Source organism: Entelurus aequoreus, linkage group LG12, assembly GCF_033978785.1.
Source record: "Entelurus aequoreus isolate RoL-2023_Sb linkage group LG12, RoL_Eaeq_v1.1, whole genome shotgun sequence".
Classification (NCBI taxonomy): Eukaryota; Metazoa; Chordata; class Actinopteri; order Syngnathiformes; family Syngnathidae; genus Entelurus; species Entelurus aequoreus.
The window spans coordinates 64,138,098-64,164,792 of record NC_084742.1 but is presented as its reverse complement, the minus strand read 5'-3'; the positions used below and the strand labels follow the sequence as shown (position 1 = coordinate 64,164,792).

Here is a 26,695-nt window from a genome sequence, read left to right as displayed (position 1 = left end):
AAAGCCTCTACTTTGCTCAAGCAGTGACAAGGCAGGTTTTGTAGAAAAATGGAAAAATATTCTCATTTATTGAGGTCATGTTCTAGAAAAAATGAGGTAACAATTTGCATAGAAGGTGATACATCTCTGGAGTAGAAACTGATGGATTATTGTGCTTTGACTTCCCCTCAAAAGGAAACCCGGTCGAGTATTTTTGTACAAGATCCTCCAGTATGAAGGTAAATTTCACTCAGACGTGCGTCTAATTTCATAATTTCAATACACCATCACCTGCGTGGCGGGAGAAGAAAAAGCTACAGGTGGTATCAAAGTTGCCAAAACGGCCTTTGAGTGGTAAGAAACATTCGTCCGGTATAAAAATAGATGATCTGGGTGGAAAAGGGCACTTACACCTGCGAGCGTCATGAATCCAAAAGGCAGGGGTTGAGGTTTTTGTCCTGACAGGAAGTGAATGCTGGCCTGCGTACAAAGTCTCTGAGCAGGACTGGACCTGGTCGTACTGCTACTCATCTCTTTAAAATACAACTTTTGTCACATAAAAATATACAACAAGTCACAGCGGCCGGTCTTTGACCTGAGTAACCCTGCGGGTGTAGAAGAGGATGTAGGCCTGGGCCCGGCACACCTCGTCCACAGAACACACGTTCATCTTGGAGTCGTTGCAGTGAACCCAGAAGCCTGCGGGAGGGAAAGCCGTGACAGTTGGTGAGTACGCCCGCGCTCCACCACGCCAACTCTTTGCTCACCTCCGGCGCTGTTGTAGCAGTACGCTGTGTAGTGACCCGATCCGAAGCCTTTCCCATGATGCATTACCACGGCGGAGAGCTCGTACAGTAAGTGCTTGGCGTTCGGCGAGCCTGCCGTGGGGCTCTGCGGGCTGACTCCTTTCGGGGCGGGCTCTGTGCAGGAGTACAGCTCCATGTCGAGAAGCTGGTCGAAAATGACGTGGACTCCGATCTTCTCCCGGTGGTTCCGCCCAGACCACCTGAAGGGCGCAGAAGATCAGCTCCTGCTGGTTCCGTGGGACATGAGGTCTCGTCTTACCTGAAGCGTTTGAGGTGCAGCCGCAGCACCTGAGGCAGCTTGTGGACCATCAGCCGTTTTTGTGCTTCAGTGAGGAGGACCGCTTTGGACGACGAGCGTCTACGTGCAGCTGTGAACCAGAAGAAGTTTGTTATTGATCCTCATCGGGACTTGCTTTGGTTCTTAAAGAGATTACCCAAGATGGCGTCCTACTCACCGTTGCATTGGTCGCAGGCGTAGATGTTTCCCTCCAGCGCTTCAGTCTCAGTGAACTTGGCCAACATTTCTGTCAGGTGACAGGACGCCTGTGCGGCCGACTCCCGGCTGTTGCTATGGTAGCGCTCGGGGAACTCCAGGGACAGATCCCAGAAAGGCTCCACCGTGTTGGAGCGATGGTCGCAGGCCAGACATGTGACCTGTCACACATCCACAGTCACAACAAATATGAGGACGGACATTTTGGAGAAGCGATGGTCAGGTGGGCGTACCTGGCTGAGCAGCTGTCCGTGAAAGATGGTGTTGACCACGCTGAGCACCTGCTTGATGAGCCGTTTTTGCGTGTGGGGGACGTCGGTGGTGGGCGTGTGCTTGCCCGTGCTCTCCAGCTCCTGCTGCACCTTGTCCAGGAGCTCGCACAGAAACTCCTGAGCGTCCTGCTGGGCGTAGCCCCGGAAGGCGGGGATGAGCTGCCACACGGAGTGCAGCATGGCGAAGGGCGACACCAGCGCCCACTTGCCGGACCACATGACCTGGAACAGCGTGTGCAGCTCGTGGCAGAGGGAGATGTGCTTGGAGCTGGGCTCTTTGGGTTGGATCAGCTCCATGCTGCGGCCCCGTGAGGCCCCCCCGCTGAGCCCTGACCCCGAGCTGGTGTGGTATCCCTTTCTGTGGGCTAGGGGCAAGGTTTTGCCCGTCAACTGGCCGTGGACAGCGGAGGCCAGCAGCTCCAGAGCCTGGGTGAGGTCCAGGCGCAGGAAACACTCCCTGAAGACGTGCAGGTGGCTCAGCACTTGCAGGATGGAGTTCATGTAACACGTGTTGCCCAGGTTCCTCAGACCCGTCACGCCGGGCGTGACCGTGGGGTGCCGTTTGAAGGGTGAGCCGCCCTGTTTGTTGCTCTGCTTTCGGCGGGGGGTTGCGGGTAAAGACTTGCGCTTAGAGCTGGTGCTGGAAGAAGAGCAATTCTTGGGCTTGGCTGACGATTGGATCTTTTTCACACTTTTCTTGGGGGCGGGAGTAGCGGGCGTTCGACGACTTGGCCTGCGGGCGGGAGGCGAGGGTGCAGACGCTTTAGTCTTTTTGGGCGTGGGGCGTGACTGCAGCTTCTTCACCGCAACATCGGGAACTCTCTGAGTCCTTCGACGCAAGCGGCGACTCTTCCTCTGAGGGGCGTTCTCCAGCTCCTCCTGTAGCTGCCTTTTAAGGGCCCGCCTCCTCTCCCTCGCTGCCCTTTTCTGCTCCTCCTCCTCCTCTCGCAGCCTCTCCTCCTCCTGCCTCGTTTTCCCACAGTCAGTCAGGCCAAACCAGAAGCGGAATACACGCCCCATGAGGGCCCGGCGCCGGTGCCAGAGGGCAGTAAACATGCGGTCTTCATCCCTGAGCTGCAGCTCCTGAGCGCCGCAGGGCATCGGGGCGTCGGGCGCGGCGCTGGTGGAGCGGAGGATGCGCCCGCTACGAGTGGTGACCTCGTAGCGCTGGCTCTGGATGGCGCTGAGGGTGCTACGCAGCAGCTTGAGGTCGCCCGTGGTGTTGTCGTTGAGGACGTAGTCGTCGCACAAGTAGCAAAAGACGTAGAGTTCGTTCACCTCCATGGCGAGCGGGTGGCGCTGCTGCTTGAAGTGCTGCAAGGCGTGCTCCTCGATGTAGCGCCCGCACGCCACGTGGGCGCAGCCCAGGCAGGCCCAGATGGACTCGGTGGTGTTGCAGTCCACACAGTGCCACTTCTGCGGGTTGAGGATGGAGTGGTCCGGGGCGAGCCGCAGCCGCCCCACGTGCTTGCACCGGTCCATCACACCGGCCCGCCCGCCAAGATGGCCGGCCGGTGTGTGCGCGTGTCCGTCACTCAATGACCCTCGGTGCGGCCGGGCGCGGACAAGTCGCCGTATCGTGTTGGCTTCATATCACCATGGCAACCATGGTGCATGGGGCATGTTGATGTCTACACACAAACACACAAGTCAACACAACTTCCTGTCCACACACTTAAACCTAACTTTGCTTTAAACAAACGCTCCGTGGTCACAGATGGCGTCCTATTGGCTTTCAAACAAGCGTCACTATTAAGGTCTCCTATTTTAAGACCGTGGCACACTTCCAGAAGCCCGATAAACACGAGCACATGGAATGTTGCCAGGCACCTTCACTCTGCACCCTGCAGAGATTATTGCACGGAAAAAAGACCCAAGGAGAGAAACTCAAGAAGGATCCTCAAGACTGGCAGGTCCTTGTGTGTTTTTGCCGCTGGTTGGATCTCCACAGCGGTCACTTTCACGCTTGATTGTGCAATCCGAGTAGCAACCGGACTGCTCTTTTCAGAGCTCAACTGTGTTTGCGTTGTTTTCATCACCACTGATGATGTAGAACACATGTCCTACTTTATCTAGATCAGTGGTTCTCAAACTTTTACAGAACACTTGGCTCTTCAAGTACCACCATAATGACCAACATTAAAATACAGTAGCGTATTAGGCCAAAGTATTCATTAAAAACAAGGCAGAGGTTTTATTCAACAAGAATATTTCATATTTTTGGCCACAAACATTAAACACAGTTTGAACGGTAACACTGTTTTTGAATAGACGCAAATAAAACACCGTACTTAAATAATGAATCCAAATAAGTACCTCAGAGTCTTGTTCACGAGTTAGGGAAGAGTGGATCGTGAGATCGACATGCGGTTCGGTGTGGCGTCTTCAGTAATGTGGACGCTGTATTGATCCGTTGTGGTGAAGAAGGAGCTGAGCCGGAAGGCAAAGCTCTCACTTTACTTATTGGGGTGTTACCATTTAGTGGTCAATTGTACGGAATATGTACTGTACTGTGCAATCTACTAATAAAAGTCTCAATAAATCAATCAAACCCTACAGGAAAGTTATTTTACATTTTACACACATTGTGTGAGATGCTACCAGTAGAAGTATTTAAGTCCCATCTTAAAACACATTTGCATACTCTAGCCTTTAAATAGACCCCCCTTTTAGACCAGTTGATCTGCCGGTATTTTACGGTAATGTGTTAATAATTTTTACGTAATGTGTTAATAATTTCACACATAAGTCACTCCTGAGTATAAGTCGCACCCCCGGCCAAACTATAAAAAAAACTGCGACTTATAGTCCGAAAAATATGGTATGTTAGATCCACTATGGACTGGACTCTCACTATTATGTTAGATCCACTATGGGACTAGACTCTCACAATATTATGTTAGATCCACTATGGACTGGACTCTCACTATTATGTTAGATCCACTATGGGCTGGACTCTCTCACTATTATGTTAGATCCACTATGGACTGGACTCTCTCACTATTATGTTAGATCCACTATGGACTAGACTCTCACAATATTATGTTAGATCCACTATGGACTGGACTCTCTCACTATTATGTTAGATCCACTATGGACTAGACTCTCACAATATTATGCTAGATCCACTCGACGTCCATTGTACGGTCGCCAGGGGGCGGGTCCCCACATCTGCGGTCCCCTCCAAGGTTTCTCATTGTCATCCCATTGGGTTATAAATAAATAAATAAATGGGTTGAGTTTTTTCTTGCCCTGATGTGGGATCTGGGCCGAGGATGTCGTTGTGGCTTGTGCAGCCCTTTGAGATACTCGTGATTTAGGACTATACCGTAGAAGAAGAACTTCTTCTATGGGGGAAAATGAAGTCGGCGGCTGCTAACCGTGGTTGCGAGACCTAAACTTTATGTAAAGACCCAAAAATGGCTCCTATTAAGAGACACGCTTACGACGCAGAGTTTAAACTCAAGGCGATCAGTTACGCAGTAGAACACGGGAATAGAGCAGCAGCGAGAGAATTGAACATTAACGAATCAATGGTGCGGAAGTGGAGGAAGCAACATGATGACCTGCGCCAAGTAAAGAAGACTAAACAGAGTTTCCGAGGGCACAAAGCGAGATGGCTACAGCTGGAGGACAAACTGGAACAGTGGGTTGTTGAACAGAGAGCAGCAAGTAGAAGTGTCAGTACAATCACTATTTGTTTTGTTGACATTCCCATTAGCGCAGCTCCATCTAATGGATACATAACGTAACCCCAGCCTCTACTGTAGCGTCTATTCTATGCGCCTTATAATGCTGTGCGCCTTATATATGAACAAAGTTTTAAAATAGGCCATTCATTGAAGGTGCGCCTTATAATCCGGTGCACCTTATAGTGCGGAAAATACGGTAAGTGTACAGCTCTGGTAATGGGTACATTTGCACCCACCTGCACAAATGTACTGACTTTTTTTTGTTTACTAGGGCATGCATGTATAATATGCATTAGTTTGACCATTTAAAATCAACAATAATAAAAAGGAGATGCTTGGAAATAGCATAAAAATGCCCCAAAAACTTGGAAAAACGCGATTCATAGCGTTACTTTTTGGTGTAACCACCATGAGCGTTCTGTTCAGGTATATTTCTTTTATATTTTGATAAATCATCATAAATAGGTCTTGATCAATCTTTAAGCTGTGTGTATTCGATTTCAGTTTGCTTTTGACATCTTATTTAGAATTGTAGTTGAAACTTTTACAACCTTGTGTTGCGCTCATTATGGCGTAAACAAACTAGATTATTTTGAATATTTATTCCCTTTTTTACATTTAGTATATTTAAATATACTGTGTTTTATGCTTTTTTTCTTTTTGGAACATGTACTATACATATAATACAATAAAGTCCCATATAAAATTATGTTTCTAGCAATACTTTAAAGGCCTACTGAAATGAATTTTTTAAATTTAAACGGGGATAGCAGATCCATTCTATGTGTCATACTTGATAATTTTGCGATATTGCCATATTTTTGCTGAAAGGATTTAGTATAGAACGTTGATAAAGTTCGCAACTTTTGGTCTCTGATAAAAAAAAAAGCCTTGCCCCTACCGGAAGTAGCGTGACGTTGTCAGTTGTTCACTTCCTCATATTTTCCTATTGTTTTCAACGCAGCTAGAGCTATTCGGACCGAGAAAGCGACGATTACCCCATTAATTTGAGCGAGGATGAAAGATTCGTGGATGAGGATCATTAGAGTGACGGACTAGAATGCACTGAAATACATATCTTTTTTCGCTCTGACTGTAACTTAGGTACAAGCTGGCTCATTGGATTCCACATCTCCTTTTTCTATTGTGGATCACAGATTTGTATTTTAAACCGCCCCGGATACTATATAGTCTTGAAAATGAGAGTGGAGAACACGAAATGGACATTCACAGTGACTTTTATCCCCACGACAATACATCGACGAAGCTCTTTAGCTACGGAGCTAACGTGATAGCATCTGTCTCAAATGCAGATAGAAACAAAATAAATAAATCCCTGACTGGAAGGATAGACAGAAGATCAACAATACTATTAAACCATGGACATGTAACTACACGGTTAATAATTCTCAGCCTGGCAAAGCTTAACAATGCTGTTGCTAACTACGCTAAGGCTAACTTAGCAACCGGACCTCACAGAGCTATAATAAAAACATTAGCGCTCCACCTACGCCAGCCAGCCCTCATCTGCTCATCAACACCCGTGCTCACATGCGTTCCAGCGATCGACGGCGCGACGAAGGACTTCACCCCAACACAGATGTGGTTGGCGGTTAGCATCGGCTGGCGCGTCTGCTATCCAAGTAAGTCCTTCTTGTTGTGTTGCTGCAGCCAGCCGCTAATACACCGATCCCACCTACAACTTTCTTCTTTGCAATCTCCATTGTTCATTAAACGAATTGCAAAAGATTCACCAACACAGATGTCCAGAATACTGTGGAATTATGAAATGAAAACAGAGCTTTTTTGTATTGTATTCAATGGGGAAGCCATACGTCTGTTCCCCTGGCTACGTCACGCGCATACGTCATCCTCCAAAGGCTTTTTCAACCGGAAGTTTAGCGGGAAATTTAAAATTGCACTTTATAAGTTAACCCGGCCGTATTGGCATGTGTTGAAATGTTAAGATTTCATCATTGATATATAAACTATCAGACTGCGTGGTCGGTAGTAGTGGCTTTCAGTAGGCCTTTAATTTTGCCTTTGAAAGTAACAATCCAATGTCCATTAGTGGAGCTGTACACGTAAATATTGATTGATCCCTAAATACTCGTATACCGCACAGCCCCACAGGAAAGTTATTTTACATTTTACACACATACCATCAGTAAAATAGAAACAAAAGGTTGGCAATGGGGCGGTATAGCTCGGTTGGTAGAGCGGCCGTGCCAGCAACTTGAGGGTTGCAGGTTCGATCCCCGCTTCCGCCATCCTAGTCACTGCCGTCGTGTCCTTGGGCAAGACACTTTACCCACCTGCTCCCAGTGCCACCCACACTGGTTTAAATGTAACTTAGATATTGGGTTTCACAATGTAAAGCGCTTTGAGTCACTTGAGAAAAAGCGCTATATAAATGTAATTCACTTCACTTCACTTCAATGTAGAGCAACTTTTGGATGCTTTTATGCAAGTTTCAACCCTCAAGCGTCTTATAATCTGGTTTGATGTCACAGTATAAAGCCACACCTGTTTAATCACTGACCTTTAACCAGGGGACCGCAGATGGAAAAACACTCATAGCTAAGAACTATAAACTCAATTAAAACACTGAACGAATCTGAAAGGCTGCAGCCTGGCAAGGAGTGAACAACTTTGCTTGTGCTCTGCAGTTAAAAATCAACAAGTTAGCGCCACCCGCCTTGCAGCTGCGGACTCTATGGGCGCCACAGTCCCTCACAAAGCGCCTTTGGCACGTCCCTCGCCCGCAGGGTGCGGACACATCAGCCGTAAAAGAGCGCACAGACGTCAGGCTAAAGCGGCTTTTTTAGCACACGCAAATTAGGCTAAAGCTAAATGCACAGCTGTTATTAGCACACACGCTACGTCAACTGCGGCGACAACCGGAATAAACGCTGCCGCAAAAATATCCTAAACGTGTTCCGAACGCAAGCAAAACATATACAATTATGCAGTTTGCGGGTGTTTATTAAATAAAATAAAGTAAATCACTCGATTAAGTTGCTAAGTCGCTAGCATGCTAGGCTAACCCGCTAGCATGCTAGGCTAACCCCTAAACAAGTTGTGACGTTGGCGGGGGGAGCAGCCGCCGCAGCTCCGGTTGAGCTCCCGGCGCCGAGCGGGTCGGTGTTTGCGGACATGGCTGCCGCGCGACGACCCCGGAGTGACGCACGTTGAGGTGTGTAGAAGCGACATACCGAGGCTCTCTTCGCGGTGCTCACTGTCCTCTCCTCACTGGTGCCGCCATCTTGTCGCGTGCTTTGGGGGGCTCGTGCGCGTCCGCGAGACGTCACGTTGTTGTTGTTGTTGTTGTTGTTGTTTTGTTGACGTGAAAGTTTCCGACGATGTCGTAATCACAAGTTGATAAACATATGTGCTAATTGTAATAGGAATATGTATCGAATAAATCATGTGTGAATCATAAAGTGAACGACTGAAATTATTTTCCTGATTAAAAGCGTTTATTAAGCACTGCGTGGTGAATTTATATAAATATATAAAGTACTAATGAATTAAATAGTATTGTTTCCCCTTAAAGTTGGTCTTTGAACGAACTATACACCGCAGCGCATGAAGGAGAATTAGACGCAGTGTCGTTTGTGAACACTAGAGGGGAGTGTTACGCAAGTGTTTGCTCGGGCAAAAATTGAAAAGGAATTTGACCTTTGCAACCTCATTATACTCTTGGCTAAGTTGTATATTCATAAATGTAAGTTCCTCAATACCCGACCGGTTTTTTGTGCCTTTAAAAAAAAGAATTAGAACTCTACTTTAAAACACTCTCTACCAGATCCCACCGCACTCCTACCCATACTTGCCAACCTTGAGACCTCCGATATCGGGAGGGGGGCGTGGTTGGGGTGGGGGCGTGGTTAAGGGCGTGGTTAAGAGGAGAGTATATTTACAGCTAGAATTCACCAACTCAAGTATTTCATATATATATATATATATATATATATATATATATATATATATATATATATATATATATATATATATATATATATATATATATATATTTATTTATTTATTTTATTATACATATAAATAAAATAAATACTTGAATTTCAGTGTTCTGGAGGCTATCCAGTAGATAGCAGCATTGTCCTGTTTAACTTCTCCGTTCATGAATGAGTATATCATTTCGGCATACTTGCCAACCCTCCCGTTTTTAGCGGGAGAATCCCGGTATTCAGCGCCTCTCCCGACAACCTCCCGGCAGAGATTTTCTCCCGACAAACTCCCGGTATCCAGCCGGAGCTGGAGGCCACGCCCCCTCCAGCTCAATGCGGACCTGAGACTGAGTGGGGACAGCCTGTTCTCACGTCCGCTTTCCCACAATAAGCTTGCCTGCCCAATGAACGGAGAAGTTAAATAGGACAATACTGCCATCTAAAGGATAGCCAACGAAACACTGAAATTCAAGTATTTTTTTTTTTCTATGTAAATAAAATAAATATATATATATATATATATATATATATATATATATATATATATATATATATATAAATATATATATATATATATATATTTTAAATATATATATATATATATATATATATATATATATATATATATATATATATATATATATATATATATATATATATATATATATATATATATATATATATATATATATATATATGAAATATATATGAAATACTCGAGTTGGTGAATTCTAGCTGTAAATAACCACGCCCCCCCCCCCCCACCCCCACCCCCTACCCCACACCTCCCGATATTGGAGGTCTCAAGGTTGGCAAGTATGCATTTCGGCCACCGTGTTCAATGGAGAAGTCTGTTCTACAAAATGTACAGGCAACATACATACCCCTTCCCCTTCGAACTGTCCTGGATGAACTGAAATTCTTGTTTCCATTCGTTTTGGAACTTGCAAGCGTATTTCTTCATCTTGCTCGTCGACGGCGTCGCCATGTCTGTAACTTCCTCGTTCTTCTGCTTCGTCTCCTTGTTGTGTGCGCAGTTGTGCACTCTACTCTCTAAAAGCCGTAGATGTTATGACGTCATTGGGCAGGCAAGCTGTTTATATTGTGGGAAAGCGGACGTGAGAACAGGCTGTCCCCACTCAGGTCCGCATTGAGCTGGAGGGGGCGTGGCCTCCAGCTCCGGCTGAATACCGGGAGTTTGTCGGGAGAAAATTTCTGCCGGGAGGTTATCGGGAGAGGCGCTGAATACCGGGAGTCTCCCGCTAAAAACGGGAGGGTTGGCAAGTATGCTCCTACCCACTTCTCCAAAGTGGGCTGGCTCAGGGTGGAGGACAGAGTAAAACAACTTGCACTGAGCCTGGTCTATAAAATCCGCTACACCTCCCTGATACCGAAGTACATGTCAAACTACTTCCTTAACGTAAATGACCGCCATAACCACAACACCAGGGGGCGCTCCACTAACCACGTTAAACCCAGATTCCGATCTAACAAAGGTCTTAACTCATTCTCCTTCTATGCCACATCAATATGGAATGCACTCCCAACAGGTGTAAAAGAAAGTGCATCTCTATCCTCCTTCAAAACCGCACTAAAAGAACACCTCCAGACAACTTCAACCCTTGACTAACACCCTCCCCCCACCACATCCCACCTCCCCGGATTGTAAATAATCAAATGTATATACTTGTTTTTATGCTTTCTGAGCTCACTATGTTCTCTGCTCGCTGTACATATCCTACCAAGTCAGACCTACACTGTTTCAATGTCCATTTCTCTGATGAAATTGTTGGTGACTGAAGTGCTGATATCTACCAAACCCTCCTCATCCCACCCCCCGGATTGTAAATAATGTAAATAATTCAATGTATATACTCTAATGATTAACTTGTGTGATGACTGTATTATAATGATAGTATATATTTGTACCATGAATTGATTAACGTGGACCCCGGCTTAAACAAGTTGAAAAACTTATTGGGGTGTTACCATTTAGTGGTCAATTGTACGGAATATGTACTGTACTGTGCAATCTACTAATGAAAGTTTCGATCAATCAATCAAAAAAAGCGCATGGAGAATTAGACGCAGTCTCGTTTGTGAACACTAGAGGGGAGTGTTACGCAAGTGTTTGCTCGGCAAAATTTGAAAAGGAATTTTACCTTTGCAACCTCATTATACTCTTAGCTAAGTTTTATATTCAAAAATGTAAGTATCTCAATACAAATACATTAGGAACAATAATTAGAACTCTACTTTAAAACGCTCTCTACCTCTAACAACCAAAAAGCTGTGAAAACTATGATGCTGTGTTTCAAATTGCGATTATTTATGGAACTTGTGTGAGCCTATGACTTTACATTTTGTTACATATATATTTTTTGCATTCTATTTTAGTTACTTTATAGAGTTTACAACCCCCTGGCACTGTTTTGTACTGTCTCTGTAATTGTTTTTTTATTATTATTTTTTCTTGATTGTTTGTAAATGTTGTATATTATAAAAAAAGTTTATAAAATGAAAAAAAAAAATAATAATAATAATAAAATAAAAGTGCCTCACAATGCCACCAGGTGGCTTAACCATGAGATGTTCAAAAACAAAGTAATAAAATAAAATACGTTTGAATATTTCTCTTCTGGTCTATGCTTTCTATGTGATTGTGGTGTGGTTCCTGCATATTTTGATCATTTTCATGGTCAAAATCGCGGGAATTCCGTGTTTCCTGATGAAAATAACGACGAGAAGTGAGGCGGACACAGGTAGTGCCTCCTGAGGCGGACGCAGGTAGTGCCTCCTGAGGCGGACACAGGTGGTGCGTCCTGAGGCGGACACAGGTAGTGGCGGGCACAGGTAGTGCCTCCTGAGGCAGACACAGGTAGTGGCAGACACAGGTGGTGCCTCCTGAGGCAGACGCAGGTAGTGCCTCCTGAGGGGGACACAGGTAGTGCCTCCTGAGGCGGACACAGGTAGTATATATATGTATATATATATGTATGAAATACTTGACTTTCAGTGAATTCTAGCTATATATATATATATATTTTTTTAAATTTTATTTACATAGAAAAAAAAATAAAATACTTGAATTTCAGTGTTCCAGTGGCTATCCATTAGATGGCAGAATTGTCCTGTTCAACTTCTCCGTTCATGATGAGTATATCATTTCGGCCGCCATGTCTGTAATTTCCTCGTTCTTCTGCTTCGTCTCCTTGTTGTGTGCGCAGTTGTGCACTCTATAAAAGCCCTAGATGTTATGACGTCATTGGGCAGGCAAGCTGTTTATTTTGTGGGAAAGCGGACGTGAGAACAGGCTGTCCCCACTCAGTCTCAGGTCCGCATTGAGCTGGAGGGGGCGTGGCCTCCAGCTCCGGCTGAATAGCGGGAGTTTGTCGGGAGAAAATCTCTGCCGGGAGGTTGTCGGGAGAGGCGCTGAATATCGGGATTCTCCCGCTAAAAACGGGAGGGTTGGCAAGTATGGTGGTGCCTCCTGAGGCGGACACAGGTGGTGCCTCCTGAGGCAGACACAGGTAGTGCCTCCACGGCTACACACAAAGTGTATTGAGTGTGTGCGCGTGCTTGTTGACTTTCTATTGAAGACCATAAACTGGTGCATTTTCACCGGTTTTAAAAGTCCAAAACATTCTAGTAGGGTGGTCCCGATGCCAATATTTTGGTACCGGTACCAAAATGTATTTCGATACTTTTCTAAATAAAAGGGGACCACAAAAAAGTGCATTATTGGCTTTGTTTTAACAAAAAAATCTTAGGGTACATTAAACATATGTTTCTTATTGTAATTTAGTCCTTAAATAAAATAGTGAACATACTAGACAACTTTTAGTAGTAAGTAAACAAACAAATACTCCTAATGTAGCTGCTGATGTAAGCAGTAACATATTGTGTCATTTTCCATTGTCTTATTTTGTCAAAAATGACAAAGGACAAGTGGTAGTCACTGGACCTGTGTCATGTGAATGCACCAGTAAGAAGAAGATAATGCAGGCTATCAATGTCAAACTAGAATTGTACATTTAAAAACATGTTTACAGGTGACAGTGTTCTATATGTTGATGTATCATTGGTGCATGCAGGTGTAGCAGCTCATGCAGGTCAATGAGGGCTGCTGGCTCAGCAGATTAAATCAGCGTGGAAGATAATGTTGCTGCAAAACAACTTTTTTGGAAGCACAATACGGGGCTTGATATTTGAATCTGTACTCTTTTTTTTTTCCCCTCATGGAATGTGTCACCTGAATAGGGTTTTATTTCAACACAGGTGTGTGAGTCAGAGCGAGAGGTATGTGTTGATGTGAATCTTCTAATGTTTTTTCTCGCTGCGGCGGCTCGAGGGCCTTCGTGTCAGCACACGCCGACGCCTCCTCCTCCTTCACACATTTTTCTGTTGCCTGCGTGACGAGACCGATGTAGGTGTGGCGTTTAATTTGGGACCTTTGACCTTTTGGAGCACATTATGTCCAATTGTGACCCATTAAGACGGAGCCGGGCAAATATTTTGACTCGGGGGGGGGAGACAAAATGTGTCTGGGGGGCCAATGTGTATGTGTGTATACATGATATATGTATACAGTATGTGTGTTTTGGGTCCCTTTTTTCCAGGAACACTAATACCAAAAGTCACAATGTCTGATAGAATTTTTAAAACGTTATGACAGACCACCTCAAAAAAACGGAATGGAATTTTACAGTTTTTTACTGAATGGGACACCCAAAATGTACATTAAAGTGGTCCCCAAACACCGGTCCGTGGATCGATTGGTACCGGGCCGCAGAAGAAATAAAAAAATATAGACATTTTTTTATTAAATCAACATCAAAAACCCAAGATACACTTACAATCAGTGCACCAACCCCAAAAAACCTCCCTCCCCCATTTACACTCATTCACACAAAAGGGTTGTTTCTTTCTGTTATTAATTCTGGTTCCTACATTATATATCAATATATGTCAATACAGTCTGCAAGGGATACAGTCCGTAAGCACACATGATTGTATTTTTTTATGACAAAAACAAAACAAAACAAAAAAAACAACAACAAAAAAATTACCCCCCACCCCCGGTGACAAATTTTCAAGCTTTGACCGGTCCGCAGTTACAAAAAGGTTGGGGACCACAGCATTAAATTAAAGAAAGTGGGATTTACACTACCGTTCAAAAGTTTGGGGTCACCCAAACAATTTTGTGTTTGAGCCTTCATTTCTAAGAACAAGAATAGACTGTCGAGTTTCAGATGAAAGTTCTCTTTTTCTGGCCATTTTGAGCGTTTAATTGACCCCACAAATGTGATGCTCCAGAAACTCAATCTGCTCAAAGGAAGGTCCGTTTTGTAGCTTCTGTAACGAGCTCAACTGTTTTCAGATGTGCGAACATGATTGCACAAGGGTTTTCTAATCATCAATTAGCCTTCTGAGCCAATGAGCAAACACATTGTACCATTAGAACACTGGAGTGATAGTTGCTGGAAATGGGCCTCTATACACCTATGTAGATATTGCACCAAAAAGCAGACATTTGCAGCTACAATAGTCATTTACCACATTAGCAATGTATAGAGTGTATTTCTTTAAAGTTAAGACTAGTTTAAAGTTATCTTCATTGAAAAGTACAGTGCTTTTCCTTCAAAAATAAGGACATTTCAATGTGACCCCAAACTTTTGAACGGTAGTGTACAATATTAACTATGAACAATAAAACACTGAATATTAACAACATATGAACATTGCAAAGTGTAATAAACTACAATAGGATGTATTACCATGTAATAATCAGGTTTCATCAAACATAATTTAACGTTGTTGCCCTAGGGTAAACTAAGTAACACATGGCACACTGACAAAGCTTAACCTATTGTTACTATAACAATCTACAAGGTTAATATAGGTTGCTTCGCTTTCTTCCCCTCCATTTTTCTGCATTCTTTTGTATTTCTAGTTATCATTACGTATATGTATTGTTGCATTTCAACAACTGTATTGTTGATAATAGAGGTCAATTATTGGTATTGTTCATTATCAATAGCGCTATTTCTATTGGTGCTTGTATTTCTGTAGTGTAATAATGCTCATTGTCATTTCTGTATTACTATTTATCTCGCTAACTGCTTATTTGCTATCATTTTTACCATCATATTTGTACTTATCCTATTTGCTGATGTTGCTCTATTGTTGTTGTTGTTGTTGTTGTTATTGTTGTTGTTTTTGTCTCTCTGTTTTATCCCCCTCTTGTCCCCACAATTTCCCCCTCTGTCTTCCTTTTTTTCTCTTTCTATCCCCTCCTGCTCCGGCCCGGCTGCACCAAATGATAATATAAATACATTTAATAAAGTCAAATACAAATAAGGCAACAAAAGAAATATCCTACACTTCTCTTTTTTAAAGTAAATCTGAACAGCCGATATCTACATCAACTATATGATTTGCCTGAGAAGCTTAACAGGACAAAAAAAAAAAATAAAAAAAAAAAGTAAAAATCTGCTGTACAGTATGTGTGTTTGGGTCCCTTTTTTTTAGGAACACTAATACCAAAAGTCACAATGTCCGATAGAATTCTAAAAAAGTTATGACAGACCACCTCAAAAAACGGAATGGAATTTTACAGTTTTTTACTGAATGGGACAACCAAAATGTACATTAAATTAAAGAAAGTGGGATTTACAGAATTAACTAGGAACAATAAAACACTGAATATTAACAACATATGTAATAAACACCTACAATATTGTAGGTGTTTATTACACCTTGCGATGTTCATATGTTGTTAATATTCAGTGTTTTATTGTTCCTAGTTAATATTGTAGATCCCACTTTCTTTATTATTATTATTATTTCTTGATTGTTTGTAAATGTTGTATATTATTTAAAAAAATAAAAAATAAATTATTAAAAAAAAAAGTGTCTCACCTTGCCACCAGGTGGCGTAACCATGAGATGTTCAAAAACGAAGTAATAAAATAAAATAAGTTTGAATATTTCTCTTTCTGGTCTATGCTTTCTATGTGATTTTGGTGTGGTTCCTGCATATTTTGATCATTTTCATGGTCAAACTCGCGGAAATTCTGTGTGTCCTGATGAAAATAACGCGGCAGACAAGAAGTGAGGCAGACGCAGGTAGTGCCTCCTGAGGCGGATGCAGGTAGTGCCTCCTGAGGCGGACGCAGGTAGTGCCTCCTGAGGCTGACACAGGTAGTGCCTCCTGAGACGGACGCAGGTAGTGCCTCCTGAGGCGGACGCAGGTAGTGCCTCCTGAGGCGGACGCAGGTAGTGCCTCCTGAGACAGACACAGGTAGTGCCTCCTGAGGCAGACACAGGTAGTGCCTCCTGAGACGGACACAGGTAGTGCCTCCTGAGACAGACACAGGTAGTGCCTCCTGAGACAGACACAGGTAGTGCCTCCTGAGGCGGACGCAGGTAGTGCCTCCTGAGGCAGACACAGGTACTATCCTGAGGCGGACGCAGGTACTATCCTGAGGCACTACCTGTGTTAATTCTTTAACACTAGCATAGCTATGTGAGCTACATGCGAACAATATGTGTGAACCTCACACTATCTTAACCCTAGCACACAGTAGCTATGTGAGCTCCATGCTAACATTACATTTTAACCTCATGCCATCTTAACAACACTAGCATAGCTATGTGAGCTACATGCTAACATCGCATTTTAGCATCATGCTAGGTTAGCATATTCACTAAAGAAATTGGTAAAAGATTACAGCTCCCAGGGCTGCAACTGACTGACAGATAAGCGGTCCTTCGTCAAAGTGGCGGGCGCAGCAGGCTTGACAAGGATGGCTTCCTGACACATCGTGTTTGCCTCGTGTCTCATTAGGTCACCCATAACCGTGCTGCGATGTTGCGCAGTAATAAAATAATAATCAGCGGCGGTTCTGTCAACAACACCCTCCCGTGTTGTGGCTTGCCCTCGCATTCCTGGTGCGCGTGTGCGTGCATGTGTGTTTGCCAGCCTCGCTCACTTCCTGGAGGCCAGGTATTTTTAGGCGAACATACGAGATCCAGTCGCCCATAGAAAGCCTTCTTCCGTCGCCACACTCTCACTTGCCGGGCGTCCGCCTCAGGACGACGGCCCCTGAGAGGAGGAGGAAGGGGAGGGCGGGAGGTTTATTGTCCCGTGGGGCCAATAGCAGCAGAAGAATGCTGGCGGGACAAAAGCCATAATTCTATAGCAGCACAAGCAGCTCATTGTCCTCACGCACGCACGGACGCTACCACAGCAGCTATACGCTAACTCACAGGTGTCACACTCAAGGCCCGGGGGCCAGATGTGGCCCGCCACTTCATTTTATTTGGCCCTGGAAAGCCCTTGGAATAATATGTATCAATAAAATACTGTAACTTTTCTTACTAAATGTATTCTTTATTTCTATTTTGGGAGAAAAAAATACATGCAATCGCAAATTATGTCAACTTAAATATTGTCTAATTGTGCAAAAATATATGATGAAACATTCAAACTATTTTTTGAATAGAAATAAATACTAATAATAATGATTTCAAAGCAAGTTATCCGTCAAATTGTGCAATGTAAAAGTAGCAATAGATTTCATGGTCAAATTGTGAAATTTACAGTGGTTTTTGCAGCATTTTTCTCTAAATTAAAAATAAAACAGTACTTTTTTTTACTGTAATAAACTGTGGTGCCGTTTTGGCGTTTACAGTAATACAGTTAGTTTAAAAAAAGCAGTACTGTTTTTCCATTTACAGTAATATACACTACATTTTGAGGTAAAATTATTTTAAATTACGATATATTTTTTTTACATTTTAGTTTAAAAAAAATCTACTAATAAAATGCATTAAAAAAAATTAATGTAATAATAGTATCCACTGTTAGAAGAGGCCCAATTAATATTTATTAACACACACAAAAGTACCAAATATTGGTACCGTTGAGTACCGGTATCTATTCTCAGGAACCTGTGATTCATAGGTGTCAAACTCAAGGCCCGGGGGCCAGGTGTGGCCCGCCACTTCATTTTATTTGGCTCTCAAAAACCTGGAAATCATATGTATCAATAAAATACTGTAACTTTTCTTACTAAATGTATTCTTTCTTTTTATTTTGGGTGAAAAAAATACATGTAATCACAAATTATGTTAACTTAAATATTGTCTAATTATGCAAAAATATATGATCAAACATTCAAACCATTTTTTAAATATAAATAAATACTAATAATAATGATTTCAAAGCAAGTTATCCGTCAAATTGTGCAATGTAAAAGTAGCAATAGATTTCATGGTCAAATTGTGAAATTTACTGTGGTTTTTGCAGCATTTTTCTCTAAATTAAAAATAAAACAGTACTTTTTTTTACTGTAATAAACTGTGGTGCCGTTTTGGCGTTTACAGTAATACACCGAAAAATCTACACTTGTTGATTTGCGGTAAAAACAAAAAAAAACCCAAAAAAACTGGCAGCTAAGGTGCCAAAATGTTATTGTAAAATTGCATTTTTTTTATATTTACACTAAAAAAAAGGGACATTTTACAGTAAAATTCTGGCAACTGAGCTGCCTTTTTCCCCATAAAAACAGCAGTACTGTTTTTCCATTTACAGTAATATAAACTACATTTTGAGGTAAAATTATTTCAAATTACGATATTTTTTTTTTACATTTTAGTTTAAAAAAAATCTACTAATAAAATGCATTAAAAAAATTAATGTAATAATAGTATTCACTGTTAGAAGAGGCCCAATTAATAATTTTTCTTTTTATTTTGGGTGAAAAAAATACATGTAATCGCAAATTATGTTAACTTAAATATTGTCTAATTATGCAAAAATATATGATCAAACACTCAAACCATTGTTTGAATAGAAATACATACTAATAATAATGATTTCAAAGCAAGTTATCCATCAAATTGTGCAATGTAAAAGTAGCAATAGTTTGTGGTCAAATTGTGACATTTACTGTGGTTTTTACAGCATTTTGAGGTGAAATTATTGCAACTTACGATATTTTTTTTACATTTTAGTTAAAAAAAATCTACTAATAAAATGCAATAAAAAATTAATGTAATAATAGTATTCACTGTTAGAAGAGGCCCAATTAATATTTATTAACACACACAAAAGTACCAAAAATTGGTACCGTTGAGTACCGGTATCTATTCTCAGGAACCTGTGATTCACAGGTGTCAAACTCAAGGCCCGGGGGCCAGATGTGGCCCGCCACTTCATTTTATTTGGCCCTGGAAAGCCCTTGGAATAATATGCATCAATAAAGTACTGTAACTTTTCTTACTAAATGTATTCTTTCTTTTTATTTTGGGTGAAAAAAATACATGTAATCGCAAATTATGTTAACTTAATTATTGTCTAATTATGCAAAAATATATGATCAAACACTCAAACCATCTTTTTAAATAGAAATAAATACTAATAATAATGATTTCAAAGCAAGTTATTCGTCAAATTGTGCAATGTAAAAGTAGCAATAGATTTCATGGTCAAATTGTGAAATTTACTGTGGTTTTTGCAGCATTTCTCTCTAAATTAAAAATAAAACAGTACTTTTTTTTACTGTAATAAACTGTGGTGCCGTTTTGGCGTTTACAGTAATACACAGAAAAATCTACACTTGTTGATTTGCGGTAAAAAACAAAAACCCCCCAAAAAACCGGCAGCTAAGGTGCCAAAATGTTATTGTAAAATTGCATTTTTTAAAAATTTACACTAAAAAAAAAAAGGGAAATTTTACAGTAAAATTCTGGCAACTGAGCTGCCTTTTTTCCCCATAAAAACAGCAGTACTGTTTTTCCATTTACAGTAATATACACTACATTTTGAGGTAAAATTATTTAAAATTACGATATTTTTTTTACATTTTAGTTTAAAAAAAATCTACTAATAAAATGCATTAAAAAATTAATGTAATAATAGTATTCACTGTTAGAAGAGGCCCAATTAATATTTATTAACACACACAGAAGTACCAAAAATAGGTACCTGTGATTCATAGGTGTCAAACTCAAGGCCCGGGGGCCAGATGTGGCCCGCCACTTCATTTTATTTGGCCCTGTAAAGCCCTTGGAATAATATGTATCAATAAAGTACTGTAACTTTTCTTACTAAATGTATTCTTTATTTCTATTTTGGGAGAAAAAAATACATGCAATCGCAAATTATGTCAACTTAAATATTGTCTAATTATGCAAAAATATATGATGAAACATTCAAACCATTTTTTGAATACAAATAAATACTAATAATAATGATTTCAAAGCAAGTTATCCGTCAAATTGTGCAATGTAAAAGTAGCAATAGATTTCATGGTCAAATTGTGAAATTTACTGTGGTTTTTGCAGCATTTTTCTCTAAATTAAAAATAAAACAGTACTTTTTTTTTACTGTAATAAACTGTGGTGCCGTTTTGGCATTTACAGTAATACACTGAAAAATCTACACTTGTTGATTTGCGGTAAAAAAACAAAAAAACCCCCAAAAAACCGGCAGCTAAGGTGCCAAAATGTTATTGTAAAATTGCATTTTTTAAAAATTTACAGTAAAAAAAAAAGAAGGACATTTTACAGTAAAATTCTGGCAACTGAGCTGCCTTTTTCCCCTTTTCCATTTACAGTAATATACACTACATTTTGAGGTAAAATTATTTCAAATTACGATATTTTTTTTTTACATTTTAGTTAAAAAAAAATCTACTAATAAAATGCATTAAAAAAATTAATGTAATAATAGTATTCACTGTTAGAAGAGGCCCAATTAATATTTATTAACACACACAAAAGTACCAAAAATTGGTACCGTTGAGTACCGGTATCTATTCCCAGGTACTTGTGATTCACAGGTGTCAAACTCAAGGCCCGGGGGCCAGATGTGGCCCACCACTTCATTTTATTTGGCCCTGGAAAGCACTTGGAATAATATGCATCAATAAAATACTGTAACTTTTCTTACTAAATGTATTCTTTCTTTTTATTTTGGGTGAAAAAAATACATGAAATTGCAAATTACGTTAACTTAAATATTGTCTAATTATGCAAAAATATATGATCAAACATTCAAACCATTTTTTAAATAGAAATAAATACTAATAATAATGATTTCAAAGCAAGTTATCCGTCAAATTGTGCAATGTAAAAGTAGCAATAGATTTCATGGTCAAATTGTGAAATTTACTGTGGTTTTTGCAGCATTTTTCTCTAAATTAAAAATAAAACAGTACTTTTTTTTACTGTAATAAACTGTGGTGCCGTTTTGGCGTTTACAGTAATACACAGAAAAATCTACACTTGTTGATTTGCGGTAAAAAAAAAAAAAAAAAAAAACCAAAAAACCGGCAGCTAAGGTGCCAAAATGTTATTGTAAAATTGCATTTTTTTTAAATTTACACTAAAAAAAAAAGGGACATTTTACAGTAAAATTCTGGCAACTGAGCTGCCTTTTTTCCCCATAAAAACAGCAGTACTGTTTTTCCATTTACAGTAATATACACTACATTTTGAGGTAAAATTATTTTAAATTACGATATATATTTTTTACATTTTAGTTAAAAAAAAATCTACTAATAAAATGCATTAAAAAAATTAATGTAATAATAGTATTCACTGTTAGAAGAGGCCCAATTAATATTTATTAACACACACAAAAGTACCAAAAATTGGTACCGTTGAGTACCGGTATCTATTCTCAGGTACCTGTGATTCACAGGTGTCAGACTCAAGGCCCGGGGGCCAGATGTGGCCCGCCACTTCATTTTATTTGGCAATGTAAAGCCCTTGGAATAATATGTATCAATAAAGTACTGTAACTTTTCTTACTAAATGTATTCTTTATTTCTATTTTGGGAGAAAAAAATACATGCAATCGCAAATTATGTCAACTTAAATATTGTCTAATTATGCAAAAATATATGATGAAACATTCAAACCATTTTTTGAATATAAATAAATACTAATAATAATGATTTCAAAGCAAGTTATACATCAAATTGTGCAATGTAAAAGTAGCAATAGATTTCATGGTCAAATTGTGAAATTTACTGTGGTTTTTGCAGCATTTTTCTCTAAATTAAAAATAAAACAGTACTGTTTTTTACTGTAATAAACTGTGGTGCCGTTTTGGCGTTTACAGTAATACACAGAAAAATCTACACTTGTTGATTTGCGATAAAAAAACAACAACAAACAAACTGGCAGCTCAGGTGCCAAAATGTTATTTTAAAATTGCATTTTTTTTATTTACAGTAAAAAAAAAGTTAATTTTACATTAAATTCTGGCAACTGAGCTGCCTTTTTTCCCCATAAAAACAGCAGTACTGTTTTTTCCATTTACAGTAATATACACTACATTTTGAGGTAAAATTAATGCAATTTACCATATTTTCTTTACATTTTAGTAAAAAAAAATCTACTAATAAAATGCATTAAAAAATTATGTAATAATAGTATTCACTGTTAGAAAAGTACCAAAAATTGGTACCGTTGAGTACTGGTATCTATTCTCAGGTACCTGTGATTCACAGGTGTCAAACTCAAGGCCACTTCATTTTATTTGGCTCTCAAAAGCCTGGAAATCATATGTATCAATAAAGCACTGTAACTTTTCTTACTAAATGTATTCTTTCTTTTTATTTTGGGTGAAAAAAATACATGCAATCGCAAATTATGTCAACTTAAATATTGTCTAATTATGCAAAAATATATGATGAAACATTCAAACCATTTTTTGAATAGAAATAAATACTAATAATAATGATTTCAAAGCAAGTTATCCGTCAAATTGTGCAATGTAAAAGTAGCAATAGATTTCATGGTCAAATTGTGAAATTTGCTGTGGTTTTTGCAGCATTTTTCTCTAAATTAAAAATAAAACAGTACTTTTTTTTATTGTAATAAACTGTGGTGCCGTTTTGGCATTTACAGTAATACACCGAAAAATCTACACTTGTTGATTTACGGTAAAAAAACAACAACAAACAAACAAACTGGAAGCTCAGGTGCCAAAATGTTATTGTAAAATTGCATTTTTTTCAAATTTACAGTAAAAAAAAAGAAAGAAGGAAATTTTACAGTAAAATTCTGGCAACTGAGCTGCCTTTTTTCCCCATAAAAACAGCAGTACTGTTTTTCCATTTACAGTAATATACACTACATTTTGAGGTAAAATTATTGCAACTTACGATATTTTTTTTACATTTTAGTTTAAAAAAAATCTACTAATAAAATGCAATAAAAAATTCATGTAATAATAGTATTCACTGTTAGAAGAGGCCCAATTAATATTTATTAACACACACAAAAGTACCAAAAATTGGTACCGTTGAGTACCGGTATCTATTCTCAGGTACCTGTGATTCACAGGTGTCAAACTCAAGGCCCGGGGGCCAGATGTGGCCCGCCACTTCATGTTATTTGGCTCTCAAAAACCTGGAAATCATATGTATCAATAAAGTACTGTAACTTTTCTTACTAAATGTATTCTTTCTTTTTATTTTGGGTGAAAAAAAATACATGTAATCACAAATTATGTTAACTTAAATATTGTCTAATTATGCAAAAATATATGATCAAACATTCAAACCATTGTTTGAATAGAAATAAATACTAATAATAATGATTTCAAAGCAAGTTATCCATCAAATTGTGCAATGTAAAAGTAGCAATAGTTTGTGGTCAAATTGTGACATTTACTGTGGTTTTTACAGCATTTTTTTCTAAATGAAAAAAAACAGTACTTTTTTTTACTGTAATAAACTGTGGTGCCGTTTTGGCGTTTACAGTAATACACCGAAAAATCTACACTTGTTGATTTGTGGTAAAAAACAAACAAACTGGCAGGTCAGGTGCCAAAATGTTATTGTAAAATTGCATTTATTTTTAATTTACAGTAAAAAAAAAAGAAGGAAATTTGACAGTAAAATTCCGGCAACTGAGCTGCCTTTTTTCACCATAAAAACAGCAGTACTGTTTTTCCATTTACAGTAATATACACTACATTTTGAGGTAAAATTATTGCAATTTACCATATTTTCTTTAAAGGCCTACTGAAATGATTTTTTTTTATTTAAACAGGAATAGCAGATCCATTCTATGTGTCATACTTGATCATTTCGCGATATTGCCATATTTTTGCTGAAAGGATTTAGTAGAGAAAATCGACGATAAAGTTCGCAACTTTTGCTCGCTGATAAAAAAAAGCCTTGCCTGTACCGGAAGTAGCGTGACGTCACAGGAGCTAGGATTCCTCACAATTCCCCGTTGTTTACAATGGAGCGAGAGAGATTCGGACCGAGAAAGTGATGATTACCCCATTAATTTGAGCGAGGATGAAAGATTCGTAGATGAGGAACGTTACAGTGAACGACTTGAGAGGCAGTGATGGACGTATCTTTTTTCGCTCTGACCGTAACTTAGGTACAAGCTGGCTCATTGGATTCCACACTCTCCTTTTTATATTGTGGATCACGGATTTGTATTTTAAACCACCTCGGATACTATATCCTCTTGAAAATGAGAGTCGAGCACGCGAAATGGACATTTAAAGTGACTTTTATCTCCAAGACAATACATCGGTGACACACTTAGCTACTGAGCTAGCGCGATAGCATCGTTCTCAAATGAAGATAGAAACAAAATAAATAAACCTCTGACTGGAAGGATAGATAGAAAATCAACAATACTATTAAACCGTGGACATGTAAATACACGGTTAATGCTTTCCAGGCTGGCGAAGGTTAACAATGCTGTGCTAACGACGCCATTGAAGCTAACTTAGCAACCAGACCTCACAGAACTATGTACTCTCTCCTTTTTCTATTGTGAATCACGGATTTGTATTTTAAACCACCTCGGATACTATATCCTCTTGAAAATGAGAGTCGAGCACGCGAAATGGACATTTAAAGTGACTTTTATCTCCAAGACAATACATCGGTGACACACTTAGCTACTGAGCTAGCGCGTAGCATCGTTCTCAAATGAAGATAGAAACAAAATAAATAAACCCCTGACTGGAAGGATAGATAGAAAATCAACAATCTATCTTCTATCTAGTTTCTATCTTCTCAAATGAAGATAGAAACCCATCAACAGCCGTGCTCACCTGCATTCCAGCGATCAACGGCACGACGAAGGACTTCATCCGTGGGTTTGGCGGCAAGCATCGGCTAGGCGTAGTAAGTAGTCCTTGTTGTGTTGCTGTAAGTATTGTAATGCCCCGCAGTGGAGAAGGAGTCACACAGACGAGGAAGCGCTGCTCAATCGCTTTATTAAAAAGCGGTAACTGGTTGTAGTTAAAAAAGTAACGCACACACATACACGAGCTGCTGTTAGCCAAAACTCACGCTCACACACACATGTTCTCCGCCAACTCACTCGCGCATGCGCGTTCCCCAAACCCTTAAAGACAGTACACTAATGCAAATATCACAGATATTACAGTATTGTACTTAGCCGCTAAGATCGATCGATCCCACCTACAACGTTCTTCTTTGCAGTCTCCATTGTTCATTAAACAAATTGCAAAAGATTCACCAACACAGATGTCCAGAATAATGTGGAATTTTGTCGAAGAAAACAAGAGGCTTTTCTATCGGGTCCGATGGGGTCCAACCACTTCCGTTGCTTTTGTGACGTCACGCGCATAAATCATATCCAAAGGAGTTTTTCAACCGGAAGTGTGGCGGGAATTTTAAAATGTCACTTTATAAGTTAACCCGGCCGTATTGGCATGTGTTGCAATGTTAAGATTTCATCATTGATATATAAACTATCAGACTGCGTGGTGGGTAGTAGTGGCTTTCAGTAGGCCTTTAAAATGGGCCGTGGGGCCATTAAAAAATGACCTGCGGGCCGCACTTTGGACATCCCTGGCTTAGTTCAAATAAAATACCCCTCATTTTTTTATTTTTAGGGTCCGCCCTGTAACCAGTACAAAGGACTCCCCCAGGGAGTCCTTTGTACTGGTTACAAAGGAACCTATTGTATTTGTAATGTTTATTATTATTTTTATTATACCGGCCGCCTCTTCGAGCAGCAATTTGACCCACTTAACATGCTCCAAAACTCACCAAATTTGACACACAAATCAGGACCTGCGAAAATTGCAAGTTAATAACAAAACCAACCCCCAAAAATCAAAATTTCGCTCTAGCGCCCCCTAGGAAAAAATAAAAACAAACTGCCTGTAACTCCCACTAGGAAGGTCGTAGAGACAAAAACCTCTATGTAGGTCAGACTTAGACCTACATTTCATAATTTTACATCCTTGGGCAAAAACCAACAGGAAGTTGGCAATTTCCCCTTCAAGACAAATTTGTACTAAAAAAACTCGTTTTTGCCTCTTTGAGCTGTAATTTGACCCCCTTAAAATACTTCAAAACTCACCAAACTTCTCACACACATCGGGACTGGTAGAAATTGCGATCTCAAAAAATAACCGAACCCCGAAACTCAAAATTGTGCTCTAGAGCAATTTTTT

The 26,695-nt window shown here is 39.9% G+C and overlaps 1 protein-coding gene across 2 annotated transcripts; it reads right to left on the bottom strand.

Annotated features, from left to right (window-relative positions):
• Positions 1 to 21: 21 nt before the first annotated feature.
• On the bottom strand, positions 22 to 8,595 carry usp44 (ubiquitin specific peptidase 44). 2 transcript variants are annotated; one of them, XM_062066424.1, is made up of 6 exons: positions 7,785 to 8,158; positions 1,512 to 3,181; positions 1,241 to 1,439; positions 1,045 to 1,153; positions 747 to 985; positions 22 to 678 (listed from the first exon to the last, which is right to left on the bottom strand). In XM_062066424.1, the coding sequence occupies exons 2-6, from the start codon at positions 3,030 to 3,032 to the stop codon at positions 554 to 556; spliced, it is 2,193 nt and encodes a 730-aa protein (XP_061922408.1). In that variant the 5' UTR covers positions 3,033 to 3,181; positions 7,785 to 8,158; the 3' UTR covers positions 22 to 553. The 2 variants fall into 2 exon arrangements, with proteins under 2 accessions (XP_061922408.1, XP_061922409.1); XM_062066425.1 differs by lacking the exon at positions 7,785 to 8,158 and adding an exon at positions 8,458 to 8,595 and having other exon boundaries at positions 23 to 678.
• Positions 8,596 to 26,695: the final 18,100 nt, after the last annotated feature.